The 16870-nt window shown below is 38.7% G+C and overlaps 1 protein-coding gene across 11 annotated transcripts in view; it reads right to left on the bottom strand.

Moving 5' to 3' along the window:
* DENND5A (DENN domain containing 5A) overlaps positions 1-16870 on the bottom strand; it is a 97013-nt gene that overhangs the window by 52888 nt on the left and 27255 nt on the right. For 4 of the 11 annotated variants that reach the window (XM_081540714.1, XM_081540716.1, XM_081540723.1 and 1 more), the window contains exon 2: positions 8346-8435. The exons of the other annotated variants lie outside the window; for them this stretch is intronic. In XM_081540714.1, coding sequence (XP_081396840.1) covers positions 8346-8435 — 90 coding nt within the window. The remainder of the gene's footprint in view (positions 1-8345; positions 8436-16870) is intronic. 11 annotated transcript variants of the gene reach the window in all.

The following is a 16870-nucleotide window of genomic DNA, read 5'->3' as shown; positions in this document are numbered from 1 at the left end:
TCAGAAAGTTACTGCTTTTATAATTAAAACCTTCACTTCCATTTTCTGTCAGGTTCTGTCCATCACTGTCATCATAAGCCCACTTATTCATAATTTTCAACTTCTGACAAGGCCCAACCTTCTTTCTGTTAATAAAGCAAGTTCTACAATTTCGATTTCTCTCACATCCAATCCCTTCTTCCAAACTGATTTTTCTGAAACTCGTATCTAGCAAGTTTCATTTCTCAAAATACATTTGGTAATCTTCACTGAAGAAAACTTGCAAAATCAGCAGGCAGCTGGTGATACTGGAAGCAATGCAACAAAGCCCTACTACAGCTATGTCAAGCAAGTCTCAGAGCTTTCACTGACACCCGCATAGTGCAAAGAGCCCACCCATGCAAGCCTGCACTCACTGTACAAAGTAATTAAACTGCAAGCAGCTGACAAAAGATCTTGTCTACATTCTGACATTCTCAGAATGTATTTTTAAACTGCATCCAATTCTGAGAGAAGATAAACTATTTCTTCCTCATAAGCTTCTTTACTTTTAATTGCCAGTTTTCTCGTTTCTTTCTTAGTAGGCTAAAAAATCCCCTCAGTAAAAACCACAAAACATCTGAACATACACAGGAGTCAGGGCGGTTAGCAATGTCCTTTATGAAAGCCTTCAGAGAAAGATCTTTTCCTTAGATTGCTATGAGGTACCCCCTAAGACCTGAAGAGCATTCAAAAGATGGAACAGGGGACTATTTAGGGGGAGAATTTCAAAGCAGTGAGATGAAGAATGGAGCCAAAAGTGAACATGATGAGCTGACCTGGAGTGTAGACAAAGAGGAGGAGGAAAGCTATGATCACAGAAGTGGTCTTCAGATCCTCTGTCCCTACCACCACCTCTCCACCTCCTGCTCCTTCTTTAAACAAGCTGAGTAAAGAAGTCTTGTTAAATAGTCAGGTTCTGAGTAAACACACAGCAGACAGTGCCTCTTAGACAAAAGTTCTGCTGTGTATTAAGACTGAACCAGAGGCAGGAACATAGTATTTTCACTGCAAGGGGAAAGAAGATGTGTAAAGAACAGGTATGAGGGCCCTGAGGCCAAATCATGTTCATTATAGACACCATATGAAGTGTTATAAAGTAATAGAAGGAGATCACAAACCTAAGATCTTTTTATTGAAAACAACTTAATTGTTCATCATTTACTGAGGGCTGAGTTTTTCAGAGAATAAGCAACACACACATATTGCCTAAGGAACATCTAGATAGCCCTACTTCCTCAAACCTACACGTGTCACAGGTCCCTTAAATCCTCAATTATTTAGACCTCTGGAAATTCAAACAGTACCAGGAATATGACATCACAACCACAGCTGTTTCACTGTCCTATAAACAACAACTAATTATTTGCCCAACACAAATGTCAGCAGGTCTGAACATCAAAGCTAAGACCCATTTCTAACAACTGAAAAATTAGTCAACTAGGTATCAATCTATACTTGTGAATCTGCCCCCTGGAAAGTACAGTTCAGATAAAATCACAACAGATTTTCTTTAAAAGCCTGCATGCCTTACAAGGACTTCTAATAGGTTCTTTGTTTACTTGTCTTGCTTTGGCCATGCCAGAAACAAACCGACATTTGTATTGCTATTAGCTTCTTGGTACTAGCTTGATTTGAAGAACCCTGAATGAGGGATGCTGATCCTGAGAAGCTTCAAAGGAACCCCTAAACTCTGCAATGCTTTACAAATTTTTGTAGGGAGACGTCTACATTTTTCTGGGGAGAAATCACAATTTCTATCAGATTGCAAAGGATTTCATGACTCAAAAAAGTTAAAACCACAGCTCCAGATATTTCTCCTAATTTGGGCAGAAAATATTTTGACCACTTAAAGTTAACCTAAATGAGCAGGTTTTCAGACAGTCTAAAATGAAATACACATACTACTAAATAACTGCTTTCCAGGTTGATAATGACCCAAATTAAGATATTATTTTCTCCATTCTTACCATGAAAAGCCTATGTTGATTGCTTCATGTGAGCAAGTTAAAATAGAAAATATCCTCAAAACTTCTGTCTGAAGTCCAGGTCATCAGAAAATATTCATCAAGACCTCCACATTTATATTAAACTTATTATGTCTGTGTTTCTAAATGGTAGAGCAGATATGAAAAGGTAGGTCTACCTGAGGAAGACCCAATATAGTTAAATCTCAACCTGGTTTATGCTGAACCACCTAACTTCTCCAGATCATAGCGTTAGCTTAGATTCAAGCAAAATAAAAGTAACCATTATTTCCTGCGAAACTGTTATGGAATACATCTTGGATTAGATAATTAGATACACCAAATAAAATGAATATTTCAATGTCTAAACTATCAGTAGTCAGAGTTGGGATAAACTAAAGGAGCTTTATATAAAATTTGAAGTTTTTTAAAAAAAAAGCTAAGAACATTTTTATATCTGGTCCCGTGGAGGACATACGGAGGATAATATAAATATCAGTGAAACTAAAACTAAAAAAAAAAATTAAAAAAAAACTGACTTTGTCAAAAGAGTAATTTATATCTCGTTTGATGGAAGTTCTACTTTCAGCCATGGCAGAAAGTCTCCTATGACACCAACTCTCTTGCAGATAAACTACGAACTCCAGACAAAATATAAAAAACAACTACCCAAAGGTGTGCATGTGTGTGTTAGTAGCTCAGTCTTGTCTGACTCTTTGCAACCCCATGGACCATTGCCCACCAGGCTCCTCTGTCCATGCGATTTCCCAGGCAAGAATACTAGAGTTGATTGCCATTCCCTTCTCCAGGGCATCTTCCCACCAAGGGATCAAATCCTAGTCTCCTGCACTACAGGCAGATTCTTTACAGTCTGAGCCACCAGGGAAGCCCATCCAAAGGTAATAGAGAACAAAAAACAGGCAGATTATGAAAGCAGATGGAGGGTCAACTCTGGGGAAAAGGTAATAACACTGGAAAAGAGTCCCCTTTTGGCTAGGCAGGTCCAACTCTGTGCCATGAGAGGTGGCTAAAATTCAGATAAAAATCCAGTCTTATTAGCTTGAAGAACCAGAGAACAGACTTTAAAGGCAACCACAATAGCTGAGAAGTGAGGGAGGGAAATTCCAAGAAGAGCCAGAGAGGGGGTACCACTAACTGTATAAATGCTGCTCAAGTCTCTGACTGATCCCTGAACCGTAAGTGCATGGAACAGACCCCAAGCAGCTAAATTAGGGCTAAAAGAACTGAACTGAGATTTAACCTGCTGTTCACTGCTGGGAAACGAACAAAATTCAATGTTCTCTGGAGGAAAGTGACAGAATTCCGAGTCTCTATAACATACCATACACAATGTCAAGGACACAATCTAAAATTGTTTAGCATATAAAGAAACAAGAAACATGACCCATTCTCAAGAGAAGAGTCAAAAGAAACTGACTTTGCATTGACCCAAATGTTTGGATTAGCAGGCAAGGATTTAAAAGAGGGGTGTTCATAATGAATGAAAAGCAAGTAAATCTGAGCAAAGAAATAAATACTATAATTAAATGGATGGGAAAAGTAGAATGGAGATGCAGAAGAGTTAGTGAACTGAAAAACAAATCAACCACAAAGTAACCAATCTGTAAAACAGAAAGAAAAAAGATTAGACAGAAAAGGGGGGCCAAGGGAGGGAAACCAGAGATATGGGAGACAGCAAGTCTAACATACATATAATAGGAGCCCCAAAGGAAAGAAGAGCAAATGAGGTTAAAAAGAATATTTGAAGAAATAATGATCAAAAATTTCCCAAATTTGGTAAAAGATATAAATTTACAGTCAAGAAGCTCAGTCAAGAATTCCAAGCAGGATAAATACCAAGAAAATGATATGCAATCAAATTCTTGAAAAAAGAAAATTTTTAAGAGAAAATCTTGAATGGAGACAAAGAAAAAGAATACATTATATTAAGAAGAAAAATGATTGAAATTACTACAACTTTTTACCAGAAATAGTGATTATAAGACATGGAAAACATTCTACATATACTAAAAGAAAAAAAAAAGCCTTGTCAACCTAGAACTTTACAAAAATCCTTCAAAAATGAAGGCAAAAATTAACACATTTCAGGTAAAACAAAGCTGAGAGAATTCACTGCTGCAGACCTGCACTTACAAGAATGAGAACAGGTTATATACTGTATGATTCCATTTATATAACATTCTTGAAATGACAAAATTATAGAAATGAACAGATCAATAGTGATTTTCATTCATTCATCACAGAAATGAATGATCAGAAGTCAGGGACGGGTGGAGGGAGGCTATAAAAGAGCAACTCCAAGAATTCTTGTGATGATAGAACTATCCTGTATCCTGACTGTATCAGGATGTTAATATCCTGATATTAACATGTATCAATGTTAATATCCTGGTTGTGACAGTATACTACAGTTTTTCAAGATGTTACCATTGGGTAAAGGAAACTGGGTAATCTCCCTGTATTATTTCTAACAGCAGCATAATTGATTCTACGATTTCCTCAAATAAAAAGTTTAATATATTTAAAAAGTGTACTTTTAATTTTAAAAAGTGTTTTAATGTTTTAAACAACCTGCCAAGGTTTTAAAGCAGAAGCTGCAGGCAACACAAATCCAGTGTTCAAAGTTATACCTGCGACAGAGTTCTTTGAAGACAGCTATGTTCTCCCTCTCTCCAGGCTGAAGACAGAAGTGTCACATAAACTGCCTCTCCTCACCACAACACCACCAATCCTATAAGGTCTAGTTTACATTATCTAAAGCAAAAGTGATGAAATTTTTTTCCCTAGGAATGGATGCATGCATGCGTGTGAGCATGCTCAGTCGCCCGCCAGGCTCCTCTGTCCATGGGATTTCCCAGGCAAGAATACTGGAGTGGTTTGCAATTTCCTTCTCCAGGGGATCTTTCTGACCCAGGGATTGAACCTCATTCTCCTGCATTGGCAAGTGGGTTCTTTATGACTGAGCCACCAGAGAAGCCCTTGGGAATGGATATAATCAGATGATTATGCTATCCTTTGCATAATGACAACCTGGGATGTCCTAGAACTGATCCTGTTAGTGACACTGGTCACCAATTCAGTACTACTCATGCTATAATCAATTTCTTTCCTGCATGAAAAGATTTCACTATATTTTTCCTGTTACAAACATTTCTGAAATTGATTGCCCATCTGAATAGTATCACTACCAACTTATACTTAAGGTTTTCAGTGCATGTTGAAAACCAATTGTTGTATCTTCGATTCACTTACTGCCCCAGCATTTCAATTTTCCCTGTCTTCTAGATAATTTCTGAACTTGTGCACATATCAGAGATCACCTTCTGTCAACTCTAACAGGACACAATGTAGAAAGAGGAGGAATGCAAATTTCTAACTAAATTGTTATTACTTTTAGATGACTACTTCATTACTATCAGCACTTTTTAAATAGAGACAGCTTTAAAATAACACAGACTAACAAGCAGAGTTTTGGTAGCTAAAGAAAACCATCTTACACGTCTCTCATCACTGTCTTCCTTCTCTCTTGTACACACAAAGTTGAGGTAAATTCACAGCTCCTGCATTAAGTGAAGAAGACAACCACTCCTTGAAGACACAGCCTGTACCTTGGCCCCCATCATCAGATGACGGTGGTGCTCAGGAGACAGACACTCACAAATATTCAGAATGCAGACAGTGAGCTGCCCCCCATCTGGACAAGCCACACGCCTCTTCTAAGGCACTATTAACCCAGGAAAGCTGTTTACCAGGCTTTCAAAGAAAGAGTGACAGAAACCATCTGTTACCCCTATGTGTTCCCCTGAGGCAAATTTGTTCCCTTTCTTTCTCAATGTATTTTCTTTGTCAGACTAACTTTAGATTTGTACATATGGCCACTACCTTTATTGATGCTTTGCCTCCTACTTGATATCATCAGGGCACCATACCTAGTCCAATTCATGCAATTAGTATTCTTTTTTTTTTTTTTTTACATGAAACATGGACAAGCCTTTGCTTTATTTTATTCCTACACAGCACAGTTCATATTTAATGATACATAAGATCTGAGAGAACAGATTCTTTAAGTTAAAGACACTGATGATGTTTCAAAATTCTGGTTGGTAATAAGTGTGACGTGGAAGATGACGGAGTTGTAAGAAAGGAACAAGTTGAAGTCTAGCAAGAAAATGGAACAACTGTGTGTTCTTAGACTCCTCTGCAAAATAGAAAATAACTTAATGAGATATTTTATAACCTAATGTGGCAAATTAGCAGGAAAACTCCACTGTCTGGGAAGGCCTGCAAAAAGTCTCCATGTTGTCAGCTTTAATATGCTAAATGCATTGTAACGCTGAGCCAAGTCGGAAGAAATGTTGCCCAATACAACAGTGCTACCAGTTATAGACTACTTTAAGTAGTACTGACACCTTTAACAATATTGTCTTCCGATCAAGCACACAGAATGTCTTTCTGTGTATTTCTGTACTCTTTATTCTCTAACCCGGGAAAATAACAAGATTCAAAACTGAAATATGGTTTCTACTGAATGCATATTGCCTTTCCACCATCACAAAACATAAAAATTGAAAAATCATCAGTAGAACCATTGTAAGTCAGGGACTGTCTGTATATATTTCAGAATTCATCAAGATACAACTTTGACTAGGAAAACTTGAAAGTTGTTTACTTTGCTGCCTGAATAAAATGTGAGTTCTGTTACTAAGATACAATTTATAAAGATAAATCTGTGTATGTATTAATACACAACTACTCTCTCATATAAAATATTTTTCCCGTTTACCCACAATATTGGACCACAATATTCTTGTGTGATATTGTGATATATAACACATATATATTTTAGTCTTTGTCCACGGCTCCTGGCTCACAACTCCCCAAATTCTTAGAATTTCCTAATCCATAAGAGCAATGGGAGCATCTTTTGTTATAATACTTTTGTCTTTTTTCCTCAGTTTTTGAAATTTCTTCAGAGCTATCAAAGTGAAATGAGTGTCTTGATATTCACATTAAGCTCCTTTCAACCACAACTGACTTCATGTTAATGAAGTGGCCTTAACTGATTTTGTTAATGAGGTGACTTTTGGAAATCTTCTAAAGATGGGGAACTAGTTGCCCAGGGAACCGACCCTGATTAGAGGACTGAAATTTTCAACGCTGCATCATGATTTTTAGGGAGGGGAGAGGAGAGGGGCTGGAGTTTGAATCAGTCACCAATGGGCAGTGATTTAATCAATTAAGATTATGTGATGAAGCTTCCATTAAAAAACCAAAAGGATGGGAGGGTTCAGAGAGCCTCTAGGTTGATGAACCAGATCACATCCATGGGCTGCCTAGCCAGATCTAAACTCATGAGCACAGAAGCTCTTTTGTTTTAGTCCTATGTATGTCTTCATCCAGCTGTTGATTCTTTTTTTTTTATAAATTTATTTATTTTAGTTGGGGGCCAATCACTTCACAACATTGCAATAGTTTTTGCCACACATTGACATGAATCAGCCATGGGTTTACATGTGTTCCCCCTCCTGGACCCCCCACCCACCTCCCTCCCCATCCCATCCTTCTGGATCATCCCATACCTAGTCCAATTCATGCAATTAGTATTCTTAAAATGGCTGAACTTCTCATGTACCCAATGTACAAGAGACTGAGATCTGAGAACCTATCTAAAGAGGACTGCTCCAAACCACAGATAAGACAGAATTTAGGTAGCAAGGCATCAGGTGCAGACACTGCCTCCCTTTCAGCCCAGCTGAATATCCTGCAGGGGACACATCTGTTGAGCTAACATATTGAACTAAGATATATAATCTGCTGGTGTTTAGTGGGGGGAGTAAAAAGCTCTCAAATTCATGGTATTTCAGGCCAGTCTAACAAACCCAGTCCTGTGAGCTGGAAATACACATACTGTTCTAAAGAGAGTGAGGGCTCCTAGAGGCTACACATGTACATACACTGGCACTTTTCTCTAAAAGCTGGGCTGTCCAGAAGACCAGGCTTAGGCAAAAAAACTGGACTAGAATCTCTAAGAAAGAAGTAGCAGAGGACAAATCTGAGCAACGGTTCCCATGCTCTCAATACCAAATTTTAAAATAAGCAGTCTAAACTGAGGGTAAGAAACTAGGGTAGAAGGCAGGAGAGAGGGTCAAGGTCCTACCTTGACCACCAGTTGTATGACCCTTAACAATTTACTGAGTTTTGTGGGTCTTACTTTCCTCAACCGAAAGATTAAAAAAAAAAAAAAAGTGAAGAACTAGTTGGCAATCTGTAAAGGTTTTTCCAGCTCGATCATTCCATGACTTAATGACTACTGGGTCTGACCAAGCACGGAAATCTTACCTCTCAAATTGTGAGCATTGGTTATTCCTCTGCTGCCTTTCTCTTCCCCAAATCCCAGTGAAACAACAGCAGAGGTGGGGAGGCATAAACCTACAGAATGAAAAAGTGAAGATAATCTCCAAAAAGCTCAGGAACTTGTAGCATCAGGTACTTATGGAAATAGGGTTTAAGATGGGGCTAAAAACAGAAGGACTAATTGAAAGTCTATTTAAGAACCAGCTGGCATCAACTCATGAACAGATAATACAAAGCGTTGTATAACTACACAATGGAACATTATTTGGCTATAAAAATAAATGAAGTACTGTTATATGCTACAACACATATGAACCTTGAAAACATTATGCTAAGTGAAAGAAGCCAGACACAAAAGGCCACATGTTGTGCAATTTCACGTATATGAAATGTCCAGAATAGGCATATTCATAGAAACAAAAAGTAGTACCAGGGGATGGACTGCTAATAGCTATGTAGTTTCTTTTGGGGATGATGGAAATGTTCTGGAACTAGATAGTGTGATGGTTGCACAACATAGTGAATACACTAAAAACCACTAAAGTCTACACTTCAGAATGGCACATTTATATTACATGAATTATATCTCAATTAAAAAAGAAAAGGACCAGCTGGACCCATCCCATCCCACCCCACCCCACACCTTTCCCACTCCACCTGGCTCCTCCATTGCAGAAGAAAAAGGAAAGTTTATCCTTTACAATGGGTAAATAAAACAATGAGTGGGGAGGGCAAAATGGGTGGGGGTGGTCAAAAGCTACAAACTTCCAGTTACAAGATAAGTAAGTCCTGGGGATGTAATTCACAGTGTGGTAACCATAGTTAACAGTTCACTTCAGTCATTCAGTTGTGTCTGACTTTTTGCAACTCTTGGAACCGCAGCACGCTAGGCTTCCCTGTCCATCACCAACTCCCAGAGTTTTGCTTAAACTCATGTCCACTGAGTCGGTGACGCCATCCAACTATCTCATCCTCTGTCGTCCCCTTCTCCTCCTGCCTCATCTTTCCCAGCATCAAGGTCTTTTCTAATAAGTCAGTTCTTCCCATCAGGTGGCCAAAGTAGTGGAGCTTCAGTTTCAGCCATCAGTCCTTCCAGCAGTTAACAGTAGTATACTATATATCTAAAAGCTTTTAAGAGAGTAAAAGTTCTCATCACAACTATGTCTGGTGACAGATATTAACTAGATTTATGTGAGATCATTTCACAATATATATATAAGGAGGGGGTGAGCCACCTTGGTGGCTCAGTGATAAAGAATCTGCCTGCCAATGCAGAAGACATGGGTTCAACCCTGGTCAGGCAAGATCCCACATGCCACTTGGCAAGTAAACCCATGCACCATAACTACTGACCCTGCACTCTAGAGCCTGAAGCTTCAAAATACTGAGCCCACGTGCCACAACTACTGAAGCCCACATACCCTAGAGCCCGTGCTTGGCAACAAGAGAAACCACCACAATGAGAAGCCAGCACACCGCAACTAGAGAGCAGCCTCTGGTCTCCACAACCACAGAAAGCCTGTGCAGCAACGAACCAGCATAGCCAAAAATAAACGAACAAATAACATTATTTTTAAAAATAGAAATAGGGAAATAGAAAATTTACATACTGAACATTGAGACCCCCAGAGCTCTTCCCTTGGCCTCTCTTCAAGAAACGCTTATGTGAACCTGACCAGCACAAGAAAGAAGACCCAGAGATACTGGTGGCCTAGAGAAAAAACTATGTAGCCAAATCAATTCTATAGTTAACCTCTCAGTAACCAAACCCCACCTACGAACACAGAGGTTCCCAATCAGCTTCCTGGTGCATTATTCTCAGATGTGAATGCATAGCCAGAGATCATGAGGCATTTGGGGAAAGACTACGATTAAAGAGAGACATCAAGGGCTTCCCTGGTGGTTCAGATGGTAAAGAATTCACCTGCAATGTAGAAGACCTGGGTTTGATCCCTGGGTTGGGAAGATTTCCTGGAGGAGGGCATAGCAACCCACTCCAGTATTCTTGCCCAGAGAATCCCCATGGACAGAGGAACCTGGCAGGCTATAGAGTCCATAGGGGGCAGAGTCGGACACGACTGAGCAACTAAGCACAGCACACCCAATTGAACAATTAATGCAACTCTGAGAAAATAGAAAATTATATAGAAAAAAAAGTTTCAAAAATACTATTGATCAGGCTTAGAAGCAAGAGTACCCCAGTAACAATGAGCACAATTAATATCGAGATCTTGGTTTCTAATATCATTCTCCAATAAAACGACTCAAAGCTACTTAGAGAAACAGCTAGTTCTTTAACTGAGCAGGAAATATACAGGAGGAGCCTGGAGCATCTTGTAGTGCCAAAAAGTAAGGAAGTGTTCAAAAAAGTCCCACAATGATTCAGGCACATCAGACACAAGAGCCCACTGAAGCATCTTCCAAGGGCCAAAGCTCGAATAATTTGAACAAAATAAATAAGCTGAGGGAATTTCCTGGCGATCTAAGAATTAGGACACCATGCTTTCAGTGCTCAGGGCCAGGGTTTGATCCCTGGTCTGGGAACTAGAATCCTGCAAGCTGCTCAGCATGGCCAATAATAGTAATATAAAAAGAAGTTGAATTATAACCCAAGGAATAAAATCAATATCCATGAGTGATGAGTGATACTAATATAAATAAATCACTAAATAAATAGAGGGAAAATAGACAAATCTCATGTGCAGAAAAATTCCAAATAATTTATGTAAATAAATACTCTGCTCTCAAAGAGGTGGAAAATAACTCCCCTCTCCTTAAGTATGGGCTGATCATAGGAAAAATCTGACAAACACTACCAAATGTGACAAATCTAAAAAACATTGGAAAAATCTGATAAATGCTACTAGGAAATCAAGATAAACGTCAACAATGATTAAGTCGTATTCAGAATATGTGTGTACTCCTGATATACATACCTCTGTAATCTTCCTCTCAAAACACCATAATTCCAGTCTAATCAAGAAGAAAAATATCACATATATCCCAATTGAGGGACATTCTACAAAAAAGTTGACCAATATTCTTAAAAACTGCTGAAGTCATCAAAAAGAAAATAAGCCAGCTGAACGATTATAGCTAAAAGAAGCCTAAGCAAACATAGCTACTATTTCTAATACGGTATCCTGAATGGGAATACTGGAACAGAAGGAGAGTTATGCAAAAACTAAGAAAATATGAATAAAGTATCCAGTCAGTTCAGGAAATCTAATATCCAAATAACAGAATCCCATAAAGAGAAAATAAAGGGGAACATCAATAAAATAATTCAACAAAATCTCCCAGAAATGAAGTGCATGAATTCCCAAATTTGAAAGTGCACTTCAAAGATCTAGCAGAGTGGATGAAAACAGATCCACATTTTAATTAATAATGTGTCAATACTGGCTCACTAATTGTGACAAATGAGTGTAATGATATTACTACTAGGGAGCAATTGCGTGTGAAGCATACAGGAACTTCCTGTACTATTTTCACAACTTTTCTGTAAGTTTAAATCTGTTCTAAAATAAAAAGTTTATTTTAAAGATTTTAAAAATTACATTCCTTTTAAACAGAATGTCCAGAATAAGCAAATCTGCAAAGACAGAAAGTAGATTTGTAGTTGCCTACATTGGGGGGATATGAACTTCATGGTATGTAAATTATATCTCAATAAAGTTGCTTAAAAAAGAGAGAGACAACAGCAAGCTTTGTGGAAATTTAAAAGGTTCTCTGCCAAAACTAAATTAACCAAGAAAGATGTATATATGAGATACAGGAAACTGGATCTATCACAGAAAAGTGTCACAAGTGTAACTTCAAGATAAAGTAAAAGGACAACCTAAGGTATTAATATTAGCTGTGCAATAGGCAAGCCAAGATTTCAAATGAAACAGATTGACAAAGCTAGAGCAAGGATCCATAGTTTGTATCAGATTCTCAAAGGGATCTGGGAACCAACAGCTACCTTAAGTTCAAGTATTCATCACAGGTCTCACTCAAGAGTCAAACCACAACAAACTCCTATAACAAGAAGAATCTTTCAGATGCTGCAAATCTCAAAGAGAAGAAATACAGAGAGTAATAAAGATTAATGCAGTTTTCCTAATTAGATATGATCATGTAGAAATAAGAAAGAAAACTGAGGCACAGTTAAAGCACTCAAGAAGCCTTGTGAATATCACTTCAGATGAAACTTGGTACCTGACTCTACAGAACTTAAGACATCCTGAAGATAGTGGTTATTTTATTTAATTTTGTGATTTCTGTCCCACCAATCTCAAAAAATAAAATGACATATATAAGAAAAATCATATAAAAAATTTAAGTCATAAAAAAGAACATAAAAGCAAAGAAATAGATGTTCTTAAGTACCTATAACTTTCCCATAAATTGCAAAAAATGATAGTTTGCTTACTTTATTTTTTATTGAAGTATAGGCATGGCAACATACTGCAGTATTGGCAACATGCTGCAGTATTCTCACTTAAGAGAATCCCCATGGACAGGGGAGCATGGTGGGCTGCAGTCCGTGGGGTCGCAGAGAGTCAAACACGACTGAGCGACTAAGCATATAGTTGATTTACATTTCAGGTACACAGCAAAGTGATTGTTTATATATGTGTGTGTGTGTATGTGTGTGTGTGTATTCTTCAGATTCTTTTCCATCATAGGTTACTACAAGATACTGAATACTGCTCCCTGTGCTACACAGTGTGTTCTTGCTGTTTATCTATTTTATATATAGTAGTTCAGTTCAGTCACTCAGTCGTGTCCAACTCTTTGCGACCCCATGAATTGCAGCACGCCAGGCCTCTCTGTCCATCACCAACTCCCGGAGTCTACCCAAACCCATGTCCATCGAGTCAGTGATGCCATCCAACCATGTCATCCTCTGTTGTGCCCTATATAGTAGTGTGCATCTATTAATCCCAAATTCCCAATGTATCCCTCCCCCCATGTTTTCCCCTTTGGTAACCATAAGTTTGTTTTCTATGTCTAGGAGGCCATTTCTATTTTGTAAATAAGTTCATTTGTATGATTTTTAGATTCCACATATAAATGATATATGATATTTGACATTTGTCTTTCCCTGTCTGACTTTACTTAGTATGATCGTCTCTACGTCTATCCATGTTGCTGAAGTTCAATTCAGTTCAGTCACTCAGTTGTGTCCGACTCTTTGCGACCCCATAACTGCAGCAAGCCAGGCTTCCTTGTCCTTCACCAACTCCTGGAGCTTGTTCAAATTCATATCCATCAAGTCAATAATGCCATCCAACCACCGCATCCTCTGTCATCCACTTTTCCTCCTGCCTTCAATCTTTCCCAGCATCAGGGTCTTGTCCAATGTGTCAGTTCTTTGCATCAGGTGGCCAAAGTATTGGAGCTTCAGCTTCAGCATCAGTCCTTCCAATGAACACCCAGGACTGATTTCCTTTAGTATTGACTGGGTTTGATCTCACTGCTGTCCAAGGGACTCTCAAGAGTCTTCTCCAACACCACAGTTGAAAAGCATCAATTCTTCAGTGCTCAGCTTGCTTTATGGTCCAACTCTCACATCCATACATGACCACTGGAAAAACCATAGCTTTGACTAGACAGACCTTGTCATCAAAGTAATGTCTCTGCTTTTTAATATGCTGTCTAGGTTGGTCATAGCTTTTCTTCCAAAGAGCAAGCATCTTTTAATTTCATGGCTGCAGTCACCATCTGCAGTGATTCTGGAGCCCCCCAAAATAAAGTCTGTCACTGTTTCCATTGTTTCCCCATTTTTTTCCGTGAAGTGATAGAACCAGATGCCATGATCTTAGTTTTCTGACCATGTTGCTGCAAATGGCATTAATTCATTCTTTCTGTGGCTGAGTACTATTCCATGGTGTATACATGCCACATCTTCTTTGTCTATTCACTTCGCAAGAGACATTTAGGTTGCTTCCATGTCTTGGCTACTGTAAATAGTGCTGCTATGAACACTGAGGTGAATCACAATGTATTTTTAAGTAATTCAACACAGAAACAATTATGGAAAGAAATACACAAAATATTAAACATGGCTAAGTTACTTCTGGGCTCCCCTTGTGGCTCAGCTGGTAAAGAATCCACCTGGAATGCGGGAGACCTGGGTTCAATCCCTGGTTTGGGAAGATCCCCTAGAGAAGGGAAAGACTACCCACTCCAGTATTCTGGCCTGGAGAATTCCATGGACTGTATAGTCCATGGGGTTGAAAAGAGTCAGACACCACTGAGCGACTGTCACTTTCAAGTTACTTCTAGAAGGCTGGACTATGGGTGATTGCTATTTTTTCTTTATGCTTTTATCTACTTTCTAAATTTCCTACTTTGAGCACGTATGATCTCAAGATAAAGAGATGATAGTAAAAAAATATGCATAATAGCACATTTCTCTCCAGTTGGTAAGAGATTCTTTTCAACTTGGATTTATAATACTAACTTATTCCTAATTTCTATACTGCAAAACTTACATGTCTTAATAATATTAAAGTACAGGATTAAAAGAAAAACTCAGGATTCCCTTGTGGTTCAGTGGTTAAGACTCTGTGCTCCCAAGGCAGGGGGCCTGGATTCAGTCCGATCCCTGGTCAGGGAACCAGATCCCACATGCCACTACTAAGACCCGGCACAGCTAAATAAATAAAAAAAATAAAAAAACAAAGAAAAACTCTTCCTATTTATATATACCAATTTAAGGGTGACTATTAGAAGACTAATGTATCATGTAGTTCTTTTAAACCAAAGAAACATGTATTAAAATAGTTCCACAATATTAACACAGTATTTGAAAACTGAAATGAACAAAACTTAAAATTTAACTCAAAGCCAAAACAATTGTAGGAGTCCTGACTCATCACCTACAAAAGGGACTTGCATAGTTATATTACTCACTGACAGCAAAAAGGAGAAGAACCATCACTTCCTGCCTTGTTACTAAAATTCCTCTCAGGAGGAAAAAGTATTTGAAATTCATGACCCAATACTACCTTATAGTGAAAACTCTACCAAGACTCTAAGTTCAGTTTCCAACTAGACTCAACATGGTTCTGCCTTCGCAGATTACCACAAGTGAGTAAAGCATGAACTGCAGCACACCAGGCTTCCCTTTCCTTCATTATCTCCCGGAACTGGTCAAATTCATGCCCACTAAGTCGGTGATGCCATCCAGCCATCTCGTCCTCTGTCGTCCCCTTCTCCTTCTGCCTTCAATCTTTCTCAGCATCAGGGTCTTTTCCAATAAGTCAGCTCTTCGAATCTGGCGGCCAAGTACTGGAGCTTCAGCTTCAGCATCAGTCCTTCTAGTGAATATTCAGGGTTAATTTCCTTCAGGATTGACTGGTCTGATCTCCCTGCAGTCCAAGGAACTCTCAAGAGTCTTCTCCATCACCACAATTTGAAATCATCAATTCTTCGTCATTCAGCCATCTTTACAGTTCAACTCTTACATCTGAACATGACCCCTGGAAAAACCATAGCTTTGACTATACAGACTTTTGTTGGCAAGATGATGGCTCTGGTTTTTAATACGCTGTCTAGGTTTGTCACAGCTTTCCTTCCAAGGCGCAAGTGTCTTTTAATTTTATGGCTGCAGTTGCCATCCACAGTAATTTTGAAGCCCAAGAAAAGAAAATCTGTCACTGCTTCTACTTTTTCCCCTTCTATTTGCCATGAAGTGATGGGACTGGATACCATGATTTTAGTTTTTTGAATGTTGAGTTTTAAGCCAGCTTTTTCACTCTCCTCTATCATCTTCATCAAGAGTCTCCTTACTTCCTCTTCACTTTCTGCCATACGGTGGTATCATCTGCATATCTGAAGTTGTTGATATTTCTCTCCTGGCAATCTTGATTCCAGGTGTGATTCATCCAGCATGGCATTTCTCATGATGTACTCTGCATAGAAGTTAAATAAGCAGGGTGACAATTTATCACCTTGCTATACTCCTTTCCCAATTTTGAACCAGTCCTTTGCTTCATGTTTGGTTCTAACTGTTGCTTCTTGATCTACATACAGGATTCTCAGGAGACAGGCAACATGTTCGGGTATTCCCATCTCTTTAAGAATTTTCCACTGTTTGTCATGATCCACACACTCAAAGGCGTTAGCCCAGTCAATGAAGCAGCAGTAGATGTTTTTCTGGAATTCCCTTGCTTTCTCTATGATCCACCAAATGTTGGCAATTTGGTCTCTGGTTCCTCTGCCTTTTTTTTTTTTAATTGGAGGCTAATTACTTTACAATATTGTGGTGGTTTTGCTGTACATTCACATGGATCAGCCATGGGTGTACATGTGTTCCCCATCCTGACCCTCCTCTGCCTTTTCTAAGCCCATTTTGTACATCTGGAATTTCTCTGTTCACATACTGCTGAAGTCTAGCTGGAAGGATTTCGAGCATAACCTTACTAGCATTCAAAATGAGTGCAATTGTACACCAGCTTGAGTATTCTTTGGCATTGTCCTTCTTTGGGATGGAATGAACATTGACCTTTTCCAGT

This window comes from Giraffa tippelskirchi, chromosome 11 (assembly GCF_054371585.1).
Source record: "Giraffa tippelskirchi isolate mGirTip1 chromosome 11, T2T-mGirTip1v1.2.pri, whole genome shotgun sequence".
NCBI classification, from domain to species: domain Eukaryota; kingdom Metazoa; phylum Chordata; class Mammalia; order Artiodactyla; family Giraffidae; genus Giraffa; species Giraffa tippelskirchi.
The sequence above is the reverse complement of the archived record's forward strand: the minus strand, read 5'-3'. Positions and strand labels throughout refer to the sequence as shown.